The sequence below is a fragment of the Thalassophryne amazonica genome, chromosome 18 (assembly GCF_902500255.1).
Source record: "Thalassophryne amazonica chromosome 18, fThaAma1.1, whole genome shotgun sequence".
In the NCBI taxonomy this organism is placed as follows: domain Eukaryota; kingdom Metazoa; phylum Chordata; class Actinopteri; order Batrachoidiformes; family Batrachoididae; genus Thalassophryne; species Thalassophryne amazonica.
In genome coordinates this window covers 61,477,544-61,503,401 of record NC_047120.1, presented here as the reverse complement: position 1 = coordinate 61,503,401, position 25,858 = coordinate 61,477,544, and the positions used below count along the sequence as shown (strand labels likewise).

Below are 25,858 nucleotides of genomic sequence, written 5' to 3'. Positions count from 1 at the left end.
GTTATTTGGATAAAGATTAAAGTCAGAAAGACAGTGACTCAGCTTTGGATACATTTTTACTTGTTTTATCAGAAAGGCTAGTGTAGCCATTAATTTGAATGTTATAGTAAATGAGAAATACCCTTTGACGCTCTGCAGACATTCCCAGGAATATCTAGTATTTTTTCGGATGCAGATATGATTTTTTTAATCCTTCTAAATGAGTGTTTGTGTGTACAGGCAAAGAAGAGTCCGTACGCCTTCCTGTGGGACATGGCGGTGCTGGAGTACGCGGCACTGACCGATGATGACTGCACCATCACAGTAACAGGAAACAGCATGAGCAGCAAAGGTTACGGCATTGCCATGCAGCACGGCAGCCCCTACAGAGATCTCTTCTCCCAGAAGTACGCCCCCTACAGCACACAAACTAAAAGACTGTCTTTCCATTTTTGAAAACAAGGTTCCAAAAACAATCAAAAGTTCCTTAATTAAGTACCTTCAAAAAAAGATCTACTGTGATTCACGCCATATGGAAGGCGGGGCATATCCCCACTTTCCTAAAACAAACAGACCCAACCTGGGAATGAACCCATGACCTTCAGCTGCAAAGTTAAAACTCTGCTGTAACAGAAACGTCATCTCAAGTGGCCGTGCTTAGGTGACATCCAGATGGACCATTGTTAGTTATGCCAACTGGCATCTTGGAATCCCTGAATCAATCATCGGAAACCCAGATATGTGCCAGGATTTCAGAATATTTACCATTTTCATTTAATTTTTCTTGTGTTGCACCAAATCACAGTATGTCGCCCCAAGCAGCTTCACCTGAATACGGTCCAACTTCACCCCACCTCCAAGCAAACACATAAGCAACAGTGGTCAGGAAAAACTCCCTCAGGCATTTTTTGATTATAGGAAGAAACCTCAAGCAGACAGGACTCAGAGAGGTGACCATCTGCTCTGATCGTATTAACACACGCACACACACACAGCTAGTTCCATAAGTATTCTCCCCATGTTTGTGTGGGTTTCCTCCAGGTGCTCCAGCTTCATGGTGCATGCAAGTGTGTTTGAGTTTGTTTGTTTATATGTGGACCTGCGATAGACCAGCATCTTGTCTACGGTGTACCACACCTCTCACCCTGTGGGTGCTGAGATAGGCTCCAGCCCCCCCCCCCCATGACCCTTAATTGGAGTAAGCGGGGATAGGAAATGAATGAATGGATGGATGGATGAGCAACCTTGCATGGAGGCACCAAGACACCCATGACAACTGTAATAATATTGGGGTGAACAGTACACAAGTCACTGTTCACTACAAGTTTGGTACAATGGGGGAGGAACAACTCAGCCACATCGGGTGTGCAGCCAGTACATTCTGAATCCTGGTCCCAAGCCCAGATAAATGAGTAAGGTTGAGCCACGAAGGACATCCGATGTAAAACAAACCAACACAACCATGCAGAGTACAAATCAACTTTCCAAGTTTCTTATTTTTCCTGCCTCACTGACAGAAAGAAAATTGGCAGATGCGGGTGATGGCGTCGAATATGCATGAACATGTTTGACTGTTATAAGTATAGCATTGCTTCTGTAGGAGGTGTGTGTGGGGGGGGCAGACAAGTGAGAGAGAGAAAGCGGGATGTATGAGTGACAGTGAATTCATAAGTAAGTTTGTAAGCAACCGCCACAGAGCCGTGGTAACAAGACAAACATGACATGATGATTGAGCGAGCACTCACACGCCCTGTAACCGGTGAATAATGCCGTCTTCATCCCATCCGCTCACTGGGAACCCAAAGTTTTTCAATACCGCTGTTTTAAAAGAAGCAGGCGAGTCGTCTTACTTTACACTTTTATAACCGTGTTCTCCGTATGACTGCCTGCACCGAACCGTAACGTCCACGCCGTGCCGGCTCAGTACAAATACATGTACCGTTCCACCCCTAATATATACAACCCCTGGCAAAAATTATGGAATCACTGACCTCGGAGGATGTTCATTCAGTTGTTTAATTTTGTAGAAAAAAGCACATCACAGACATGACACAAAACTAAAGTCATTTCAAATGGCAACTATCTGGCTTTAAGAAACACTATAAGAAATCAGGAAAAATAATTGTGGCAGTCATTTTTTTAGACCAAGCAGAGGGAAAAAAATATGGTCTCACTCAATTCTGAGGAATAAATTATGGAATCACCCTGTAAATTTTCATCCCCAAAACTAACACCTGCATCAAATCAGATCTGCTCATTAGTCTGCATCTAAAAAGGAGTAATCACACCTTGGAGAGCTGTTGCACCAAGTGGACTGACATTGATCATGGCTCCAACATAAGAGATGTCAGTTGAAATGAAGGAGAGGATTATCAAACTCTTAAAAGAGGGTAAATCATCACGCAGTGTTGCAAAAAATGTTGGTTGTTCACAGTCAGTTGTGTCTAAACTCTGGACCAAATACAAACAACATGGGAAGGTTGTTAAAGGCAAACATACTGGTAGACCAAGGACGACATCAAAGCGTCAAGACAGAAAACTTAAAGCAATATGTCTCGAAAATGCACAACAGAACAAATGAGGAATGAATGGGAGGAAACTGGAGTCAACGTCTGTGACCGAACTGTAAGAAACCGCCTGAAGGAAATGGGATTTACATACAGAAAAGCTAAAAGAAATCATTAACACCTAAACAGAAAAAAACAAGGTTACAATGGGCTAAGGAAAAGCAATCGTGGACTGTGGATGACTGGATGAAAGTCATATTCAGTGATGAATCTCGAATCTGCATTGGGCAAGGTGATGATGCTGGAACTTTTGTTTGGTGCCGTTCCAATGAGATTTATAAAGATGACTGCCTGAAGAGAACATGTAAATGTCCACAGTCATTGATAATATGGGGCTGCATGTCAGGTAAAGGCACTGGGGAGATGGCTGTCATTACATCATCAATAAATGCACACATTTACGTTGATATTTTGGACACTTTTCTTATCCCATCAATTGGAAGGATGTTTGGGGATGATGAAGTCATTTCTCAAGATGATAATGCATCTTGCCATAGAGCAGAAACTGTGATTTCCTTGCAAAAAGACACATAGGGTCAATGTCATGGCCTGCAAATAGTCCGGATCTTAATCCAATTGAAAATCTTTGGTGGAAGTTGAAGAAAATGGTCCATGACAAGGCTCCAACCTGCAAAGCTCAGAGACTGCAAGCTGTTATAAAAGCCAGAGGTGGTGCAACAAAATACTAGTGATGTGTTGGAGCGTTCGTTTGTTTTTCATGATTCCATAATTTGTTCCTCAGAATTGAGTGATTCCATATTTTTTTCCCTCTGCTTGGTCTAAAAAAGTAACCGTTACTGACTGCCACAATTATTTTTCCTGATTTCTTATAGTGTTTCTTAAAGCCAGAAAGTTGCCATTTGAAATGACTTTAGTTTTGTGTCATGTCTGCGATCTGCTTTTTTTCTACAAAATTAAACAACTGAATGAACATCCTCCGAGGCCGGTGATTCCATAATTTTTGCCAGGGGTTGTATTTATGCGTGGACGTGGACAGGAAGACGTAGTGGCCAACATGTGGCAGTCTGTGGGATCGTTCAGGGACACGAGCAGCTGACAGATTTACAACATGTGGAAGCTTCAAGAGTCTGAACATTGACGGTGCTGCAGAACAAAGAAGCAACAACCATCTGAAGTGTTACAGTTTTACAGAACGAGGTTGTTGGATTGCAGAATGTTTAAATTGCTCACAGTGAGATTAGTTCTTGTGAAACAAACGGATTCCATACTGTGAGACATCTGACAATTACTGATTTGATGTGCCAAATCCTGGAAATTTTCTGGAATTCAATTATCTGCTTTCACCAGATTAGAAACGGAGTGAGTGAGCTGCAGCGGAAAAGTTCTGATCCGGCTGTGAATTTAAAACCTGAGGCCGCGTTCTCACCCACCATGAGTTAAAGCTTCAAAATTGACGGCTCGTTTCTGTTGTAACGCGCAAAGCAACCTGCAGACTTTTACTGCACAGATTGACTGATTCAAATCTGGGACACATGCTGGTCTTTCTTCTTCCTGGGACCACAACAGATCATCCGTTTCCATCTCACCTTGTCCTCTACATCTTCCTCTGTCGCACCAACCACCTGCAAGTCCTCCCTCAGCACATCCCTAAACCTCCTCTTTGGCCTCCCTCTTCTTCTCCTGTCTGGTGGCTCCATCCTCAGCATCCTTCTCCCTATATACCCAGGGTCCCTCTGCACATGTCCAAACCATCTCAGTCTCATGTCAGTTCCGCCTCTCAGGATGAGTTCACACACCCTGTCGTGATTTTCAGTCAGTACCCAAAGTTCATGACTACAGACTCTGATATTACTAGGGGAGCTACGACCACTACCTTTGCACCCCCAGGACGAAACCAAACCAACTTTTTAGGTTCTTAGATGAAAATAAAAAATAAAAACTGGCCTCAAGGCAGTTATCCAAGATGGCCGCTAAAATATGGTTTTTCACTAAAACACCTTTAAACAACATATAAACAACTTAAATATCACAGAGATTCAATGATAAGGGTTTATTGGTGGCCATTTTGGATGCCATTTTAAATCTTAAACCCATAAATGAATTTAGTTTAGGCACAGATGAGTTTGCTGTGACCTGCAATGGTCTTCCTATTGAATCTCTGTGATATTTAAGTTGTTTATATGTTGTTTAAAGGTGTTTTAGTGAAAACCCCTATTTTGGTGGCCATCTTGGATTATATAAAAACTGGCTTGAGGCCAGTTTTTATTTTTGGGAACATCCTGATTGTGTTTTGGGGTCATCTAAGGAACTTAAAAAAGTTAAAAAGTGGTTTGGTTTAGTCCTGGTGGTGGTGGTGGTGGTGGGGGGGGGGGGGGGGGGGTGCAAAGGTAGTGGTTGTAGCTCCCCTATTATATTGACCGGTAAAATCAGAACCACCACCACAGGTTTGTACAGTCCTGTGGTCCTGAGCAAAGTGTTCCGTAGGTCCCTCATCTGGGATTTTCAACTGGGATCATTTTTTCAAAACAAAACTTGGAAAAAAGCTCATCCACCTCATCTTAAAAAGGAAAAGTCCCACTGTGGTCTTTTACGTGAATGGCATGTAACTTTCTGACACAGGTGTCTGTCATCCTGGGTGGCAGCGACTGCCAGCTTCATTTCTCAGCCATTTGTGGGACTGACTTTCAATCACGACCTGCCTTGTCCTCCTCCGCCTCGTCCCTGTGCACCTCCTCTTTAATCAAACACTTGTGTTTATTTGGGGATTAATTTGAGGCTCTGAATGGACTCTAAATCAGGGGTTATTAATGTGGTTTGTGCAGCGGTGCCGGCCTGGTTCAGCAGACCGCCTGAGGCAGCACGGGGACGGCCCAGAATAATGGAGCCCAGTGTTAAATTGAGGGCAGAGTTATTGTTCAGTGCAAAAACCATTATCTCCACATTTCCAACCATCATTTTAATACCCATAACTGCAGTATTACCTCCACCCCTCTCTTCCATTTGATAATCCTGCAATTAATAACCTTTACAGACTTTGTTACTCATTTGTGATGTGGAACTATTTTGTCCTGAGGGTGTTTCAGGCCACGCACTGACCTTCAGCACGTTCACGCCGAGTCCAGATGACTAAATAGAGCAAAGTGGGCCGTGATTTTACTGCAGCGTGGAGCAGATTGTTCTGGAGCGGTTATGCTTTACTTAATTAATTCTATGACTCAAGAAAAGGAGGCATGCAGCTGTTGGATGAAACCCCCCGCCTGTAACGGCCTAGTAACATGCTGAACGGGAGGCGTGACAGGGTTCCAGATCAGAGTTCACACAGTGGATCTGTGACGCTGAGGTCAACGTTTTCTGAACGTTTTCATGTTTATTGTTTATAAAATTTTTATGTGCACTCAAACAGTAAAATGAATCAAACTCTTCAATTTGATGGATGGTCTTATCCTTTTGATAAAAGGCCACAGAGTATCAACAAGCTGGTTTTAATACAGTAAGTCAACAGCATGGCAAAAAATTATGTTTTAGCTTGACGGTTCCAACTAAAAGAAAAAAAATGTGTTAAATCTCTCACTTAAACATAAGTTATATCTAATATTTTTAAAAGATACTCTGATCTATGTGAGACAGATCAAAGACACAAACTATCGACACTCCGCATGTTAGTTTGTCCAATTACCTGTGGCCTCTGACAAAAAAAAAAAAGCTGTATAAAATTACTAAATGGTTAATGGCATATTTTTGTTAAAGTACTTGAATTAAAACTGAAAGTCAACACTACAAAAACATCTTTTAACTTTATTGTGATGGACTAAAATAAAATAAAAGTTTGTCTCCCATGTTTTTATTTCAAGGTTAGAATCAAACTTTCTTAGAAATTTGTTCATGAATTATTTCATAATCCTCCAAACAAACGCAGGGAAAAAATAAAGCTGGTCAATGACGTTCATGAAACTAAGGCTATTTACTAAATTCCCTTTACATTATTTTACCCAATTATTAGCATTAGATTATTAGATTATTAACGTAATTACTAAACCTACGAGTCTGACTTCTACACCCAGTTAGCATGTAGCTACAAGTAATGGAACCTCAACTACTTTGTTTGTTTTTTTCTGAGCGATGGAGTTATTGTTGTCGATTTGATGACATTCTTTACAATTCAAAATAACTGAGAAAAACGTGAAAAGGGTAAAGAGAAAAATGTACACAGACTGTGCTTTGTGATTCTTTGTGATCCTTCCAAAATAAAACCTTTCACAACTTGATAATCTTATCCAACCACATATAACAACACTGTGCCCGTAGAGTGCAAACCTCCGCCAACACTAGTTTCCAATTCCACAAAATTTTACCTTAGAAAACAGTGGTTAAAAAATGGAAAATAGATGCGATCAAATGTCAGGAGTATGTATTTAGTTCATCCAAGTGAATTATTATTATTTTTTTTTTTTTTGTGGTGTTGTCAGGATTTTTTTTTTTTTCAAACTTTTCTGGTTTCTGAATTCTTTTTCCAGATAATTTTCACAGAACATTGGTTATCTCTGGTATGCACAATTTGTCATTGCTTTTTTTGGCACTTTGTTTCTGACTGATAATCTCCATCCAATTTTGTTGGTGTAGGTATATCCATAACAGAAAAATGAGAGTGATTGAGGCAGTTTTGATTGAGATATAATGTACGAGTAAAATGTATCAAAAAAATGTGCTTGTCAATATTAAATTCAAATGTCCACAAAATCCCCAATCCGGTTCAGATCCGGTTCAAACTTTGTCAGGTGATAGTGGGTGCCAGTCTGCACCTCACTTTCAAATATGAGAGTAATTGGGGCACGTTTGATTAAGATATAATGTAAAATATACATTAAATGGGGTTTTTAATGATAAATTTAAATGGCCACAAAATCTGTAATCTGGATCAGATCTGGATCAAACTTTGTCAGTTGATAAAGGATACCATCCTACATAATCAAATATGAAAGAAATTTTATCTTTTTTGACAGTTATGAATGTTTGAATATTCATTCAGTGTTAAAGATAAAGATTTTTCCAATTTTCCTAACTTTGCCCTTTGACCTATGACCTTGAAGATAGAATCAGTTCTTGCCTATCAGGATATTAATCTTCAGTAAAAATTTCATAATGATATATGAAACACTGTGGGCTCCAGGCTGTTCACCAACAGACAAACAAACAAACAGAGGTGAAAACATAACCTCCTCCAACTTCATTGGTGGAGGTAAAAAGTAAACATGCTGAAGATCTGCATCTGAAACATGTCTGCAGGATGCAGCGAGTTAATTATTGAGCTAAAAGCGTATAATTTAACTCTCAAATCCTGACATCCTCACGGGTCATCTGCATATTTTGACTTCAGTGTTCACATGTTCAGCCTGGCAGCAGGAGGGCTTCTTTTAACCTGAAAAAAATAAAAGAAAGAATTAAATAAAACATCTATTTAGCTGTCAGCGACTATCATTAGAACATTGAGCATCTTCTTTGGTGGAAATTTCACATCAACAAGTTTCTGAAAGCATTCTTATGTTCCTGCCTCCAGAACACGGCATCCAGAATGAGTCGTTTCCATGTCAGAATGACAACAGGACAAAACGGCTTCATCCAGCTGGTGTTATGACTTCAGTTGATTACACTTTTATTACAGCCATACTTCATATGGGGGTTTTGTTTTCAGTGTTTTGTCTCTGGTCGTCTGTCCACGTGTGAACAAAAGAAGAATTTTGATCTGAGGAGCTGACCTGCCAATATGAAGATCTAGGTTTGAATCCCGCTCAAGCCACCTATCTGTGGCCTTGGAGGGCGGCACAGACAGGGTTAATCTGCATTGTCTCAGTCCACCCGGCTGCAAAATGGGCACAGGGCTTTGCTGAGATGTACCCTGCAATGGACTGGCATCCTGTCCAGAGCTTGCTGTCTGCTTCACGCCAAGAAAACTGGAGATTAACATGGGCCCGATTGGCCTCGGGGCCTGCAAACACTTAAAGGTGCACTGACACTAGCTGCACATATGCCGTCGTGATGATCCCACCTGCTGCTGTGATCCCAGCTGGACACTGATTTGTTCTACCGCCTGCCACATGCTCTGTGCTGGACGCTGTGTATATAAAATAATTACTTCATAGCACATTAATCATTTTTCTCTGCAAATTATCTGTTGAAAAATGGCTCTAAAAGCTTCCTGAATCACAGAGGACCACTCCAGCAGTGCCGTTCACGTGGGCACGCTAAATGAGCTGGAGAAAGCATTTGGAGCCATCTAAAAAGGAAATTATCTGTCATGTTTACATTGTCATGGCTTGATAAAACAGTTGCATGTTCTTTCCTTCTTGTCTGCAGCTGTTAAATTATGTTGATGAGAGATTTAACATCTTCTTATAATCATTCAGACGAGCTGTGCTCTGATGCTATCGGCTGACGCAACCACTCGCTCTGTTCACTTCTTCTTTACTCCACTTGACAAGCTGCACGTCATGTTGGCGAGCAGATCACTCCACGTAGCACGACATTTATGCATGAAGGATTTTTTGAACATTTCAAAATTCTCTTTGCGCAATTGCATGCACCGGCGCCCCTCTCACGTTCAGTCTGCACTGTTGGGAAGGTGTCGTGACACGGACCCACAACAGGGGGCGTTAATGAACGGACAATGGATAAGCCAAAAGTAACAATTTAATGTTGTGAATCGCACAACGAAATACAGACAATAACAATAATGGGGATTGTCAATTGTACACAAGGTGACGTGTGGGCAGGCTCGAAGATAGAAGACGTCTGGAGAGAGAAGAGCCGGATCCCACACAGCTTCCACCACCAACGGATCTGAAGAACACCGGAGCCGCCAAGCCCTGCGCCCCAGGTGGCCACTGTCTTCAGCAGTCAGACCCGGTACTGCTGGCAGAAAACATAAACAGTTAATGGTGGGTGTGTGAAGACACACCCAGCAATCGTGTAAAGCTTAGTTCCTCCAGGAGGGAAAACCTCCACCTCCAGATACAGAATCACCCGTGCAGCTCCTGTCAGTCACTTCCCTGGAAGGAGTGAGAGGCGAAGACGTCGCGCTCACACTATCCACCAATCCAGCTTCAGACTGTCACCACAGGAAAACGGCTGCACACAGAACAATATTCAGTCTCAGAAAATTCACAGCAGAGAAGGTTACCTGGAACGGTAGCTGATTTCTCGGCGAGGAGGTGGAGTTGCAGTCCGGCCTTTATGGTGATGGTGATGAGTGACAGCTGGTGCTGATAAGTGACAGCTGTCACTCCCAGCGGCTCTGACGCCCTCTTGTGCTTGGAGCCCACACTCCAAGCAGGGTGCCATCTGGTGGTAGTGGGCCAGCAGTACCTCCTCTTCAGCGGCCCACACAACATGCACCCATTAAAGGCGAGTGTACTCTCCTGCATGACACAGCCCCTGCAAGTGTGTGAATCAGTGTCAGTGCACCTTTCTGTGATCTGATTCGATCCCTTTTGTCACAAAGGAAATGAATTAGTACTCAAAGAGCATCTATGTCCTCCAGTTCTGTAGTTACAGGGTCTTTTGACTATTTTCTTAAAGGCTTTTCCACTGGGGTCACATTTCTCTCTGACCCATCAATCCAAAGATATCTAACACTATCTCACAAATGATGATCAAAACCCATTTTTGCAAACATCTTCTACACACACAAACTGAAAGTTTTAAGGATGGTGTTGTGATCCAATAAGAGAACATCACATGTCAGTACACAGGGATGTCAGCAGTAGTTTTGACTCACCAGTCTGTCTCCTTCTCCAGGATCTTGGAGCTGCAGGAGAAAGGTGACCTAGACATCCTGAAGCAGAAGTGGTGGCCTCGTACCGGCCGCTGCAATCTCAACAGCTACTCCAGCGCTCACCCCGACGGCCGCTCCCTCAAGCTGCGCAGCTTTGCTGGCATCTTCTGCATCCTGGCTGCCGGTCTGCTGCTGGCCTGCCTGGTCGCTGGGCTGGAAGCTTGGTGGAACAGCAACCGCTGCCGCCAGGAGCAGCCCAAAGAGGTGACCGAGCACAGGGCCCGGCGGACGGGCCAGCGGGGGGAAGACACTGCCACACTCTACTTTAAGGATCCAGCCACAGACGCGAGCCCCGACTTAGTAGAGCTCCAGTACACCCAGCTGTAGAGGAGGGATAGCAGATCTAGCATGAGTGTTTGGAGAGCGTGAGGACAGGTAGCACTGTGCCGCATCAGCCCAGGCCACTGATTGAAATCAAATTTGGTCGTTTATTTCCCCTCCATTCTTTCTTTTATTCATCCATCGCTCTTCACAGAGACACCAACGCTCATCTGTTTTTGTGGCGTAAAGCACTAATTCACTCATAAAACAGCTGGTTCTCCACCCACCAGGGAGACCCCTTTTGCCTTGAGGCGTACGCTCGAGGACATCAGAAAACGGCATCAAGTTAGTGCCCAGGAAGACAGAATTTGGTGTGTTTCGCACCAAACACCCGAGTTCACCCACCGACTTTAATGATCAATTCCCTCCGTTCCAGCTCCTTAAATGTTCATGTGCTGCATGTTGAATTATTGTTATAAACCCATTTGCTACAGCGAGGCACTGGTAATTTGCCTCCACCCAAGGGCTCCAAAAAGAGCTTATAATTAGCAGGAGAGAGATTCCTCGAGCACAGAAGGATAATGGTGTTAAACGCAGACCAACTTTCTTTACTTTACTAGTTTTCAGTTTAATGACAAATTCCACCTGAGACATCAAAAGACAAAAGAGCTGTTCTACCAACCTCAGCATGCAGCACAGACCAGACAGTTACATAACTTTAAGTATGTTTATGAGGTCACAAAATGTCACAGAATAAACACACAAGGTTACTAGAGCGCCACACTCGTAGAGCGAGAAATAAAATGAAAAATAAAAAAAAGTCTTCAGCTGTTTTTTCAACACATCTAGTAGAATGTAGAGAACAGAGCTCATTCTACAGTTTGGGCCTGGCCTGGATTTTAAACGAGGACGGTGATCATCAGTCATCCGTGACCTGAAGCTCCAGACAGAAGTGTCAGGGGTCAGTAGGTCATTTTCAACCATGCGGGGCTCTAAAAGTCAATAGAAGGACTTTAAAATTAACTGGAAACCAACAGCCCGAAGATCACACAGAAGTAATACAGTTGTTCTGTTGGATCCAGTTAGAAGAAGAGCTACAGTGTTAAAGTGCAAACCTCTGAAAATAATCAATAATCAAAGTCAGATTAGGTAAAATCATAACAAATGTCATCTCCACTTCACCCAGCAGATCAAATGTGACTAGGCCTCATCAGAGGCTTTGGGATTCAGCTATCAGGCCCAAAAATCAAAGTCTCTGTTCTCTCTGTATTCAGCTACAGAAGGTTTTTAGCCACCAATGCTTGATGGACCTCCTTAAGTTTAAAAGAACAATGCAACTGGATCTCACAGACATAATGTGATAATAAATACTTTTATAGTGAAAACAGAATCGGACCTAGAACTGAACCCTGAGGAGCACCACATTACAGAGATATCAGACCTCAGCTGAATGATGGAGATAGAACAAGTTCTGTCTGTCAGATATAATGAACATGAAGACCCACCAACTGGTTGAAGCTGCTTATCAAGAGCCTGCGATCTGCAGGATCAATCACAACTGTTATAAAATCATATGTAACTTTGAACAGAGCAGTTTCCACTGAGCATATTTTACAAAAACCAGATGGAAATTGGTCACAAATGTTACATTTGTTGAAAAAAAGGAGGTAGTTGTAATGCAACGAACTCGAAATGAAAGGTGTTGGTGTAAAATTCTGAGATAAAGATGGGACTCAATTTGTTTTTTCTGAATAAAGGTTCTATGAGTGCATATTTGCAGTAACAAGCTGCTCGTGCTCAGAGCTACATTAATTAACAAAACACAAATACCTACTGTAGCTGAAGAAAATGATTAAGCCAACAGACTGTAACAGGTATTAATTCAAGACTGACAACTGTGTCACAAACACAAATGAACCAACAACTCTGGTGGTCCCTCATTTCTGATGAAGAGAAATAATCCATCTTCATAAAGTAATCCAGTCACATGAAGTAATCCATCTTTAAAAAGTAATCCAGCAACATAAAGTAATCCAGTCACACAAAGTAATCAATCTTTAAAAAGTAATCCATCTCCATAACATAATCCACTCACATAAAGTAATCCATCTTCATAAAGTAATCCAGTCACATGAAGTAATCCATCTTTAAAAAGTAATCCAGCAACCTAAAGTAATCCAGTCACACAAAGTAATCCATCTTTAAAAAGTAATCCATCTCCATAACATAATCCACTCACATAAAGTAATCCATCTTCATAAAGTAATCCAGTCACATGAAGTAATCCATCTTTAAAAAGTAATCCAGCAACATAAAGTAATCCAGTCACACAAAGTAATCCATCTTTAAAAAGTAATCCATCTCCATAACATAATCCACTCACATAAAGTAATCCATCTTCATAAAGTAATCTAGTCATATAAAATAATCGATCTACAGTATATAAATAATCCATCTTCATAAAGTAATCCAGTCACATAAAGTAATGCATCTTTAAAGAGTAATCCAGAAACATAAAGTAATGCAGTCACATGAAGTAATCCATCTCCATAACGCAATCCACTCACATAAAGTAATCCAGTCACACAAAGTAATCCATTTTTGGAATGTAATCCAATATCATAAAATTATGCAGTTACATAGATTAATCCATTTTTATAATGTATAATCCATCTTCATAAAATAATACAGTCACATAAAGTACAGAAAGTAATCTAATTTCATAATATAACCAGGTAATACAAAGTAATCCAGGTACATAGTTTGAAATCAGGTTGACTTTAGTTAACTGAATACACTTGTTTACTTCATTGCCCACACACAAGCTGTCTTTATCCTGTTAATGCTCAACTAGCATCTAAAACGCTAGTTACAGTTGTGACATCAGATGTTTATGTACGACGACGAACTCTGTAGTGAAAACGCGAGCTAGCCACCGCATGGCCTACCAAAATGGCTTCCTTGCAAACTTTTAATTTTAGAAAAACTGACACAAACCTAAAAATAAAAAATTCCATTGACAAACATATAGAGTTTGACCAACTTCACAGCGTGTATTTCAACAAACCCCAGTGCAATATGGGGCCTTTGAATATTTGAAGTGAAAATGGTGCATTCGGCAGATACTTTTGCAGGTAAATTGTATCTTCTTGGATTTTTCCTGAAAGGTGAGGGTTTAAATAGAAAATTGAGAATCTCATTCTACGTCAGATGATTCTGTATATAAGAATCACCTATTTGGAAATCTTGGAGAATATGTGAATATACAGACATAAATAAACAAGATGATTCACGATGGCCACGCGGACACAAGAACAACAACGTGCTGTCGGAGGTACAAAGTAGTATAACCTGGCAAGCTTTCTATTTGCCGTGATTTTGTTAGTTTTGGAGTATTTATACCATTTCTAACAAACAGAAATATTGTTTTTGTGCCAGAATGGGAAGAATCTTTTGTGATGTTTAACTGCACTTTTCATGCATCTGGAGTCAGATGTTTTCGAAAGTGTGGGAGCTGCTCAGTGATTTTCCCAGCTGTCTTGACATTGTTTTTGTCTATGGCTGTACAGCTGCTGTTCCACACTGTGCCTGCAGAGGCCAGCGTGCATTCCATAGCACATCTGTAGAAACACACCAGTAACTGTTTGCTTAAGTTTATTAACAAGTACAATTGCTTTGGTGCTTTTTTTTATTAAGGAACATGTATTTGTAAGGCAAATGTGTTTACCAGAAGCAAAGAAGTATATTACTGGCTCAAAAAAAGTGACCTGAGTAAAAGTAGAAATACCGGTTTACAGAAGGAACAGCAGCCGTGAAATTAACATTGAAAAAATTTCGTTTTTCACATTTCGCACTGCCATACGTGTAAGTATCTCATGGAGCGACAAATGCTGGCAAACTTTGCAAATTCTGGCTTCACCAACTTTGTTGTTGAAAATCTAGTCCAGTCTCAGGGTTTTTTTTTTTTAATGTCATAAAATGCTTCACATTTTTTGAGATGCGGTCAAGTTTAGTTCGCTATTTTTAACCCTAACCATAACCCCCCACCAACTCGCCATCACCCTAAATTTTGTGATACCATCGCAAAATAATTTTGTGATCCAGTTACAAAAATGTAACACATTTCATACCAGTATCACAAAACAATAGATTAAATCACTTTTAGTGATGCCTTCACAAACTGGCGTGAGATCGAGGTGCAAAAATCAGGGTTCGCCTCTGTCATTAGCGACATTTATCGGCAATTAGCATCGTAACTGTGAGTGTTTGAGAAAGTGTCTGTGAATAACAAAGGGCATTACCGACTATTAGCATATGTTACCAACAGTGTTTGTGACGATTAGCACCTATTTTACCACTCTTTTGCTGCTGTTTCGGAACATTTGCAACCTTTTGCCAACTCCTGGTAAAATACCAGGCGAATGTCAGGTGAATCAAATCCTCCCAAGCATCCAGTTTTCTCCTGATTGCTGTGGAAGACAGCTCAGAAGACTTGCCTGTAGAAGCTACGTTTATAGAAGATGGATTTCCAGAATATGGAAGCAAATTTATGTTAGGAAGAAGCCCAACGTGCTGCTGCCATTGAGGAAGAATTGTCTTGTCTGGCAGCTAAGAAGAGAAGGAAATAAGAGGATGAAAGGAAGAAGAAAAAGAAAATTGTTGGTGTCAGAGTCGTCGCAAACCAAAAAGAACATTAGCAACACGTGTTACAACATCTGTAAATAGTGGGGCAGCATAGTAAAACAGTTGTGCATTCATGCATAAAAGCTTCAAATTTGGCACACATATTCTAAATTAACTAATGTTTATTTTCAGATATGGGGCCATCCTGGAGCTGACCTCTAATGAGCTACAGGGGTCAATAAAGAATTTACACAGGGGTCAAAATTTTAAAATGCTCCAATCATTTTGAAAACTATACCACATTATTTATTTGTCTGATCATAACAATTCCAAAAAGGTATAGTTTGAACTATCTATGACTGAATGTTCTGGAGTTATGGGGTAAAAACAGCAAAAATGGTGACAAAGGTCAGTTTCAGTTTGTACAGGGGTCAAAAGTTAAAATTGCTCCAATTTTGGTAAAAAAAAAAAAAAAAGTGATGCAAATTATTGGTTGAAATAAAAGGATTAATAAATGGACTAGTTTTGACTGTATTGAATGCTTGGTCTCCAAAGTAAAGGTCAAACAATTTCAACGTCCATTGGATTCTATGACATGTGACATATGTTACCTCGTAACACCATAACTAAGCATGACAGATGGTGCAAACTATTCCTTTTTAAAATGCTATTAACTCAACCAATAATATGCATCATTTTTTACCAAATTGGAGCAACTTTAAGTTTTGACCCCTGTATAAACTGATACTGACCTTTGTCACAATTTTTGCTGTTTTTACCTCATAACTCCAGAGCATTCAGTCATAGATAGTCCAAACTATACCTTTTTGGAATCGTTATGATCAGGCAAATAATGTAGTATAGTTTTCAACCTGATTGGAGCATTTTAAAATTTTGACCCCTGTGTAATTCTTTATTGGCCCCTATAGCTCATTAGAGGTCAGCTTCAGGATGGCCCCATATCTGAAAATAAACATTCGCTAATTTTGAATATGTGTGCCAAATTTGATGTTTTTATCACAAAATGCACAATTGTTATGGAAATTTTAGTTAAGCTGCTCCACTAAAATGCTTTCAACTGTTTTACAAACGTTTGCAACTGTTTGCAAAAAAATAAAAAAATTGGCTACGAAATTTTGAACATGTATATATATTTGCGACAAGAAATAGTGTTTGCAAACTGTTTTGTAGCATTTTACGAACCCTGACGGAACCCAAAATTCACTATGTTCCTCAACATTTCCTGCTTCGTGACATACGGGCATGTGTTGTGCAGTCGGAGTGCACAGTGCGCGCTGTCAGTGATACTGAACTCAAATTACACATAAACTTGAAATACATATGAACGAGCTGCAATCATTGGTGATGTTCACTCTGGTTTTTCAGCACATCAATGAGAAGGTGCATATAGTAAATGTTTTACTTTGCTGGAGTGGTCATAGTCCAAACCAGTCAGTCAGCGTGCATTAAAGGGGTTTTTACAGTTTTTATGGTGTTGTAAATTGTTTTTAAGAATGATCTTGAGTTTTTTATATAAATTATTAGATTAGATGGAACTTTATTAATCCCTTGGGAAGACTCTCTCAGGGATATTGAGGTTCCAGCAGCATTGTATAGCAGCACACAGGGTTAGAAGCACACAGGGTATCAAAAGTGAGAGTAAAAAAAAAAAACAATTTGAAAATATAAGTGTAAATACACAAATAGAAATGCCAGAAATACTGCTCGCTACTGGTTTACTGGCTACTACTGCTCCTCTCCTTCCTGTCCTCTGTCTTCCTGTTGCTCCTCCTCTGTTGGTCCTTCACTTGGGAAGGAGCATATTTTATATGACAATGAAAAGGGTTTGCGAGATATGCTTTATTTGAAGGGGCTCAGAAATAATTACAATTTTAGTCTAAAGTATTTAGTGAAACAACACTTCGATCTTTACCAGAGCGCGCGCACACTGCAATCCCGTGGATCTGCCACTGACCACATAAAACCACCATACTCACACAAAGTGCAACTTTAAAATATTGAGAACGCTAACCTAAAACCAGCAGGTTTTAAAGTCACAAGATGCCGTTTGAACCAATCACAGTGCAGACTGATTAAAGCCTGTTGGCCGGACTCTCTTCCTTGTATATCTGGATTGGAAAAGGAGACTCTGAACCAGGTTTTCCTGGTGTAATTGGAGCTTTGCGATGGATCCCTAAACTAAAGTGTGAGCAGACACACCCGCTGTATGATATGTGACTGTAGACACGCATGTCTCCCGTCTCCTCTGCTTCTCCTGACGTGTTTCATTTTGCTGTCTGTGATCTCGTGCAGGTTACTAAGGATTACAGACTGGCAAGGGTTTCTGGTCCTTTGACATATAATGACATAACAGCTGCTTCATCGGAGGGGAGGAGGGACATTTGGACAGACAGAGAGAGAGGCTGGGATGAAGCAGAAGCTATTGACACAGGTCAGAATAGACACAAAAACCGCAACTTCTCCTGGAAAATAACAAATAATCAAATGGTTTAGTTTTAGTGTCGGTCAACAGAAAATCCCTTCTCCCAACCAAGCAGCATTTAAACAAAAAACTGCTGTGATGTTACATATTTGTAAATAATTTGATTACACACTGACAACACACAATGTCCAAAAAAAAACTCACCGCGGCTTCCGCTGAGCGGGTCGCAGCCGCACGCTGTAAATTAGCTGCACGTACGTACACACACACATAAACAAACAAAATGGGTTGTACTTAAGCAAAGAGAATAGAGAACCAAAAGACAACACTCTGATGCACTTTAGTCAATCACCACTGGAGGCGCTGTGGACGCACTGAAGCCATCTTGGACTGCTGATGATGACGTCGGCATTCGCAACACTGTAATTTAACATGGTATTTTATTTATTTATTCTTTTTTTTTGTCTTGATGGATCAGTATTGGGGTTTATTTTCTGCGCGAAAATTTATTTTCGTCTACAGCACAAATTACAGTAAAAACTATAGTACAATCTACTGTATGACCTACAGCACAAAAACTACAGTATGACCTACAGCATAAACTACAGTAAAACCTACAGTACAGTCTACTGTATGACCTACAGCGAAAAACTACAGTACAAACTACAGTAAAACCTACAGTACAATCTACTGTACAACATACAGCAAAAACTACAGTACAACTACAGCACATACTACAGTACAACCTACAGTACAACACTACCATACAATCTACTGAATGACTTACAGCACAAACAGAACAATCTACTGTATGTCCTACAGCACAGACTACAGTAAAACCTATAGTACAATAGACTGTATGACCTACAATATAAACTGCATTATGATCAACAGCACAAACTACAGTAAAACCTACAGTGCAATCTACTGTATGACCTACAGCAAAAACTACAGTATGACCTACAGCACAAACTACAGTAAACCCTATAGTGCAATAGACTGTATGACCCACAATATAAACTACATTATGACCTAGAGCAAAAACTACAGTATGACCTACAGCACAAACTACAGTAAACTCTATAGTGCATTAGACTGTATGACCCACAATATAAACTACATTATGACCTAGAGCAAAAACTACAGTATGACCTACAGCACAAACTACAGTAAATGCTATAGTGCAATAGACTGTATGACCTACAATATAAACTACAGTATGACCTACAGCACAAACTACAGTAAACCCTATAGTGCAACCTACAGCAAAAACTACAGTACAACCTACAGTACAAAATTACCATACAATCTACTGAATGACCTGCAGCACAAACAGAACAACTACTGTATAGCCTACAGCACAGACTACAGTAAACCAGTAAACCCTATAGTGCAATCTACAACAACCTACAACCTACAATCTACAACAATGTACAACCTACAATATAAACTACAGTATGGCCTACAGCACAAGCGACAGTACAACCTATAGTACAATCTACTGCATGACCTTCAGCACAAACTACAGTACGACCTACAGCACAAACTACAGTAAACACTATAGTACAACCTACAGCAAAAACTACAGTACAACCTACATTATAAAACTACCATACAATCTACTGTACGACCTACAGGACAAACTACAGTTCAATCTACTGCATGACCTACTGCATAAACAACAGTACAACTGACTGCACAAACGTTGGTGCAAATTACAGTACAATTTGTTGTATGACCTACTGCACAAACTACTTGCACAACCTACAGCAAAAACTACAGTACGACCTACAGTACAAAACTACAGTACAACCTACAGTACAAAACTACCATACAATCTACTGAATGACGTACAGCACAAATGGAACAATCTACTGTATGGCCTACAGCACAGACTACAGTAAACCCTATAGTGCAATCGACTGCACAACCTACAATATAAGCTACAGTATGGACTACAGCACGAGCTACAGTAAAACCTATAGTACAATCTAATGTATGCCCTTCAGCACAAACTACAGTACGACCTACAGCACAAACTACAGTAAACGCTATAGTGCAACCTACAGCAAAAACTACAGTACAACCTACAGTACAAAACTACCATACAACCTACTGAATGACCTACAGCACAAACAGAACAATCTGCTGTATAGCCTACAGCACAGACTACAGTAAACCTTATAGTGCAACTGACTGTACGACCTACAATATAAAGTACAGTACAGCCTACAGCACAAGCTACAGTAAAACCTATAGTACAATCTACTGTATGACCTTCAGCACAAACTACAGTAAACGCTATAGTGCAACCTACAGCAAAAACTACAGTACAACCTACAGTACAAAACTACCATACAATCTACTGAATGACCTACAGCACAAACAGCACAATCTACTGTATAGCCTACAGCACAGACTACAGTAAAGCTTATAGTGCAATTGACTGTACGACTTACAATATAAACTACAGTACAACCTACGGCACAGACTACAGTAAACCCTATAGTGCAATCTACTGTACGACAAACAATATAAACTACAGTATGGCCTACAGCACAAACTACAGTAAACGCTATAGTGCAACCTACAGCAAAAACTACAGTACAACCTACAGTACAAAACTACCATACAATCTACTGAATGACCTACAGCACAAACAGCACAATCTACTGTATAGCCTACAGCACAGACTACAGTAAAGCTTATAGTGCAATTGACTGTACGACTTACAATATAAACTACAGTACAACCTACGGCACAGACTACAGTAAACCCTATAGTGCAATCTACTGTACGACAAACAATATAAACTACAGTATGGCCTACAGCACAAACTACAGTAAATGCTATAGTGCAACCTACAGCAAAAACTACAGTACAACCTACAGTACAAAACTACCATACAATCTACTGAATGACCTACAGCACAAACAGAACAATCTACTGTATAGCCTACAGCACAGACTACAGTAAAGCTTATAGTGCAATCGACTGTACGACCTACAATATAAACTACAGTACGACCTACAGCACAGACTACAGTAAACCCTATAGTGCAATCTACTGTACGACCTTCAGCACAAACTACAGTACGACCTACAGTACAAACTACAGTAAACGCTACAGTGCAACCTACAGCAAAAAATTCAGTACACCCTACAGTACAAAACTACCATACAATCTACTGAATGACCTACAGCATAAACAGAACAATCAACTGTATAGCCTACAGCACAGACTACAGTAAAGCTTATCGTGCAATTGACTGTATGACTTATAATATAAACTACAGTATGGTCTACAGCACAAGCTACAGTAAAACCTGTAGTACAATCTACTGTATGACCTACAATATAAACTACTGTATGACCTTCAGCACAAACTACAGTATGATCTACAGCATAAACTACAGTAAACACTATAATACAACCTACAGCAAAAACTACAGTACAACCTACAGTACAAAACTACCATACAATCTACTGTACGATCTACAGGACAAACTACAGTTCAATCTACTGTATGACCTACAGCATAAACAACAGTACAACTGACTGCACAAACGTTGGTGCAAATTACAGCACAACCTACAGCAAAAACTACAGTACGACCTACAGCATAATCTAGAGTATGACCTACTTAACAAACCATAGTACGACCTACAGTACAAAACTACAGTATGACCTACAGCATAAACTACAGTATGACCCACTGTACAAACTATAGTGCGACCTACAGTACAAAACTACAGTATGACCTACAGCATAATTTACAGTATGATCTACTGAACAAACTATAGTACGACCTACAGTACAAAACTACAGTATGACCTACAGCATAATTTACAGTATGATCTACTGAACAAACTATAGTACGACCTACAGTACAAAACTACAGTATGATCTACAGCATAATTTACAGTATGATCTACTGAACAAACTATAGTACGACCTACAGTACAAAACTACAGTATGACCTACAGCATAATTTACAGTATGATCTACTGAACAAACTATAGTACAACCTACAGTACAAAACTACAGTATGATCTACAGCATAAACTATAGTATGACCTACTGTACAAACTATAGTACGACCTACAGTACAAAACTACAGTATGACCTACAGCATAATCTACAGTATGACCTACTGTACAAAACTACAGTATGACCTACAGCATAATCTAGAGTATGACCTACTGAACAAACTACAGAGGTGTCAAGTAACGAAGTACAAATACTTCGTTACTGTACTTAAGTACACTTTTTAGGTATCTATACTTTACTCCATTACTTATTTTTCTGCCTACTTCTGACTTCTACTCATTACATTTTCACACAGGTATCTGTACTTTCTATTCCTTACATTTTTAAAACAAACAACCTTGTTACTCTTGGCTTCAGCGCCGGTGGATGTGCGCTGAGGTATCAGCGCACATCCACCGGCGCGGCTCCACCTGAAGCCCGAGGCGCCAGCGCAGTTCCACCGGCGCGGCTCCACCTGAAGCCTGAGGCGCCAGCGCAGTTCCACCGGCGCGGCTCCACCTGAAGCCCGAGGCGCCAGCGCAGTTCCACCGGCGCGGCTTCACCGAGGCGCCAGCGCACATCCGCCAGCGCACATCCACCAGCGCGGCTCCACCTGAAGCCCGAGGCGTCTGCGCAGTACCACCGGCGCGGCTCCACCTGAAGCCCGAGGTGCCAGCGCAGTTCCACCGGCGCGGCTTCACCGGTGCGCCAGCGCACATCCACCAGCGCGGCTCCACCTGAAGCCTGAGGCGTCAGCGCAGTACCACCATCGTGGCTCCACCTGAAGCCCGAGGCGCCAGCGCAGTTCCACCGGCGCGGCTTCACCGAGGCCTGAGGCGCCAGCGCACATCCACCGGCGCGGCTCCAGCTGAAGCCTGAGGCGTCAGCACAGTACCACCAGTTTGTTAATTTCTTCAGTGATTTCCTCCAGAACTATCTGCCAAACTAGAAAACTGCTGCATCCTAGTAAGAGCAGAATACTACTTGGAATTAATTTGAATAAGGAAAGTTGTTTTGTTTTTTTCCTCACTAAATGGATGCTGCACTCACTCCAGTTTATTGTCTGGAATAGTCCCAGATTGCATTTCACAGCTTCTAGAATTGAAACATTTTCGTGCAGGTGGTGTTGGGGGGGTAATTTTGGGTTTTGGGTCTTGGGCCACATGTAGAACGAATCAGTTTTTAAATTAAGCTTTCAATTCATATAGTGGCATCTACCTTTTTTTTTAAAGGTTACTTTATACTTTTATACTTTAAGTAGGTTTTGGAGCACATACTTTTTCATTTTTACTTGAGTAAAGAGGTCAAGTTGATACTTCAACTTTTACCAGAGTGTTTTTAAACTGCATACTTCTACTTAAGAAACAAATGTGTGTACTTTTGACACCACTGACAAACTATACGATCTACAGCATATACGAGTACAACAACATGACCAGCAGCAACAGGCTTGATGAGGCGCTCCGTCAGTAAAAAGCAGCGATCAGTGTTTTGGGGCCACTCGAATCATAGAATGAACACAATTCAACTAGAAACTGTTCTTTCGCACTTGAGCACAAACCACTTGACATCTGCAGTATTTGTAAAGTAGCAGGAGGGAGGATGATTTAAAATGCCCCCCACTGGGAACTCTCATTAAAGGAGGTGTTTGTTTTCCAAATTAATGGAAGCTTTCAGACAGCCGAGCTGCTGTTGTTTTCTTCTCTGCACTTGTCTGCAGTGAGCGGCTGAGGTTTAATCCGAGGCCTTTATTTCGGCGAGCTGCCAGTTTGACGCGGCTGAGAGCAGGTTTTAATGAGGTGCCAGTCGGCTAAAACAATAACCTGTGCTGAGATGTTTTAATTGGCTTTGAGAGGAGCTTTGTGAGGCTGCAGAGGGAGAATTCAAATGTGCCGAGATCTGCTTGATCAACACATTATACATGCCGATGTTTGTTTGTGCTCCTTCAAGATTTGAACTCTCTGACTGAAGTCTCAGCAGTACTTGATCGAGACGCTGAGGTTTCCTTTAAGCTACCGTGTGAAGGATTTAGGTTTGTTTATTAGCAGAAATGGGATATAGCATTAATAACCATCTGTTCGTTAGCGTCTAATTACCCGCCACAATGAACCGATGTGTTTTCACCAGCTTAGGATGAGGCCTTCATATCTACATGGGAGCAGGCCCCCTGATGGAGGACACCATGCTGCACCGCCATGTTGATACCATAGCCCAAAAGAGACACACCGTAGGTGTACCCCTACATAGTACAAGGGGCATCATCAAGATGTACATCTTTGGCATTTTGCAGATTGGCCGGAAAAGTCTGTGGTTGCTCGTATATATATATATATATATATATATATATATATATATATATATATATATATTGTTTATCACAAGCGAACATAAGCAATGTGATGGGCAAAATGGGCAGGGCTAGAAGTCCGATAAGGTCTGCTTGTGTTGTCTGATTCTGAATCATTTTGACAGACCAAGTAAAAACTGTAACTAAAGTTGGCAACCTTTCCATATTTTATGAAGTTCTTCCAAACGGGATCTCTGGTGGTCCACATTTATTAGCTGTGTCCGTCAATTTATTTTCTTTTGACACTTTTAGCATTTCTTCAGCTCCATCATGCTGACCAAGTTTGCAGTTTGAGGGTTGAAAACACCCCCATCAATGATGTCACTACAGAAAATGTCAATCAATCAATCAATCAATTTTTTTTTTATATAGCGCCAAATCACAACAAACAGTTGCCCCAAGGCGCCTTATATTGTAAGGCAAGGCCATACAATAATTATGTAAAACCCCAACGGTCAAAACGACCCCCTGTGAGCAAGCACTTGGCTACAGTGGGAAGGAAAAACTCCCTTTTAACAGGAAGAAACCTCCAGCAGAACCAGGCCCAGGGAGGGGCAGTCTTCTGCTGGGACTGGTTGGGGCTGAGGGAGAGAACCAGGAAAAAGACATGCTGTGGAGGGGAGCAGAGATCGATCACTAATGATTAAATGCAGAGTGGTGCATACAGAGCAAAAGAGAAAGAAACTGTCTTCTTCTTAACTGTCTTTAGAGCGCCTTGGGGCAACTGTTTGTTGTGATTTGGCGCTATATAAAAAAAAAGTTGATTGATTGATTGATTATCTTAAACTACGTGGGTCAAAATCATAAATTGTTTCCCACCAAGGGGAATTTTTAACAGGTTGGCGATATAAGATTGTGAACCATTTTAATATTTAGGAAAACAGTTATAGTAGCACAGAAAAAAATACTTTTTTTAATTAAATGGTTTCAAAAAATGCAACAGGCTAGATATTTCCATCAGAAGTCACCGTGTCCAACAAGTGTTGAGGTAATAAAAGTAAAAAGTGTTGAGGTAATCGTTACAAATACGTACAAATTCTGAAGCTTGGAATAATCACTTTAGGTTATCTAACAAATGCACAAAGCTAATTTATTGCGTAGTCAACAACTCAACAAGCTCATGAGCTAGATGCATGCTAGCAAGCTACTTGCTAACTAGCTACTAACGAGTGTTCCTTTTAAACTTCACCTTCTTCCCCATCAGGACCAAAAGTGTCCAAGATCCATGTTAGAACTAAACCACGTTGAGCTTATTTTATTTCTGTTAACTTAATTTGCTGCTGAATATGTTTCTGTCCGACAACGACGTCAGTGCTGGAGCCAAGCGAGGCTGCCATCAGGCAAACTCAGCAGTTTGATGCATTGGCTAGAAATCTGTTGGTTGTTGTCAAGTCTGCTCTGGAACTCTGATTCACCTTTCCATGAACCGTTAACATGAACACTTTTGGTTAAAGTGCCCTGATGGCAAATGTTCCCAATCTCATGCTGGTTAGCAGAGAAGAAAAACATCTACAACTTGTGATTAGTTTGGTATCTTACCTTTTCTCAAAAACTATGGCAAATTGAAATTTCAATTAATTAAGGTTTAAATGTAGCGTCCTCTGCTGGTTTGTGGCAGCAACTAATGAACTGGATGATTACAATACTGCCCTCTGGTGGTGTTTAGGTGTAATCAACAGGCCATATTTGAAGGAAAGCTGAGTTTGTCTTTAAGCGAAGCCTCGTACAAACTTCACAGACTCACGTTTGGCTCCAGGATTGTTTTTCTCCAGACATCAAACCTTTTAATAGTCACTGGCCAAGTTTGATTTCAAACTGTGC

At 40.8% G+C, this 25,858-nt stretch overlaps 1 protein-coding gene and 1 long non-coding RNA gene across 2 annotated transcripts in view; one reads left to right on the top strand and one right to left on the bottom strand.

Moving 5' to 3' along the window:
- Positions 1-25,858, top strand: part of grid1b (glutamate receptor, ionotropic, delta 1b) — a 977,470-nt gene that overhangs the window by 950,793 nt on the left and 819 nt on the right. Inside the window, exons 15-16 of the mRNA XM_034193125.1 lie at positions 220-386; positions 10,299-10,539. Of these exons, the coding sequence (XP_034049016.1) occupies positions 220-386; positions 10,299-10,539 (408 nt within the window). The remainder of the gene's footprint in view (positions 1-219; positions 387-10,298; positions 10,540-25,858) is intronic.
- On the bottom strand, positions 1,843-16,321 carry LOC117530204. Its single transcript, XR_004566231.1, has 3 exons — positions 16,311-16,321; positions 5,495-5,500; positions 1,843-1,928 (listed from the first exon to the last, which is right to left on the bottom strand). It is a non-coding gene; the product is annotated as an uncharacterized LOC117530204 (long non-coding RNA).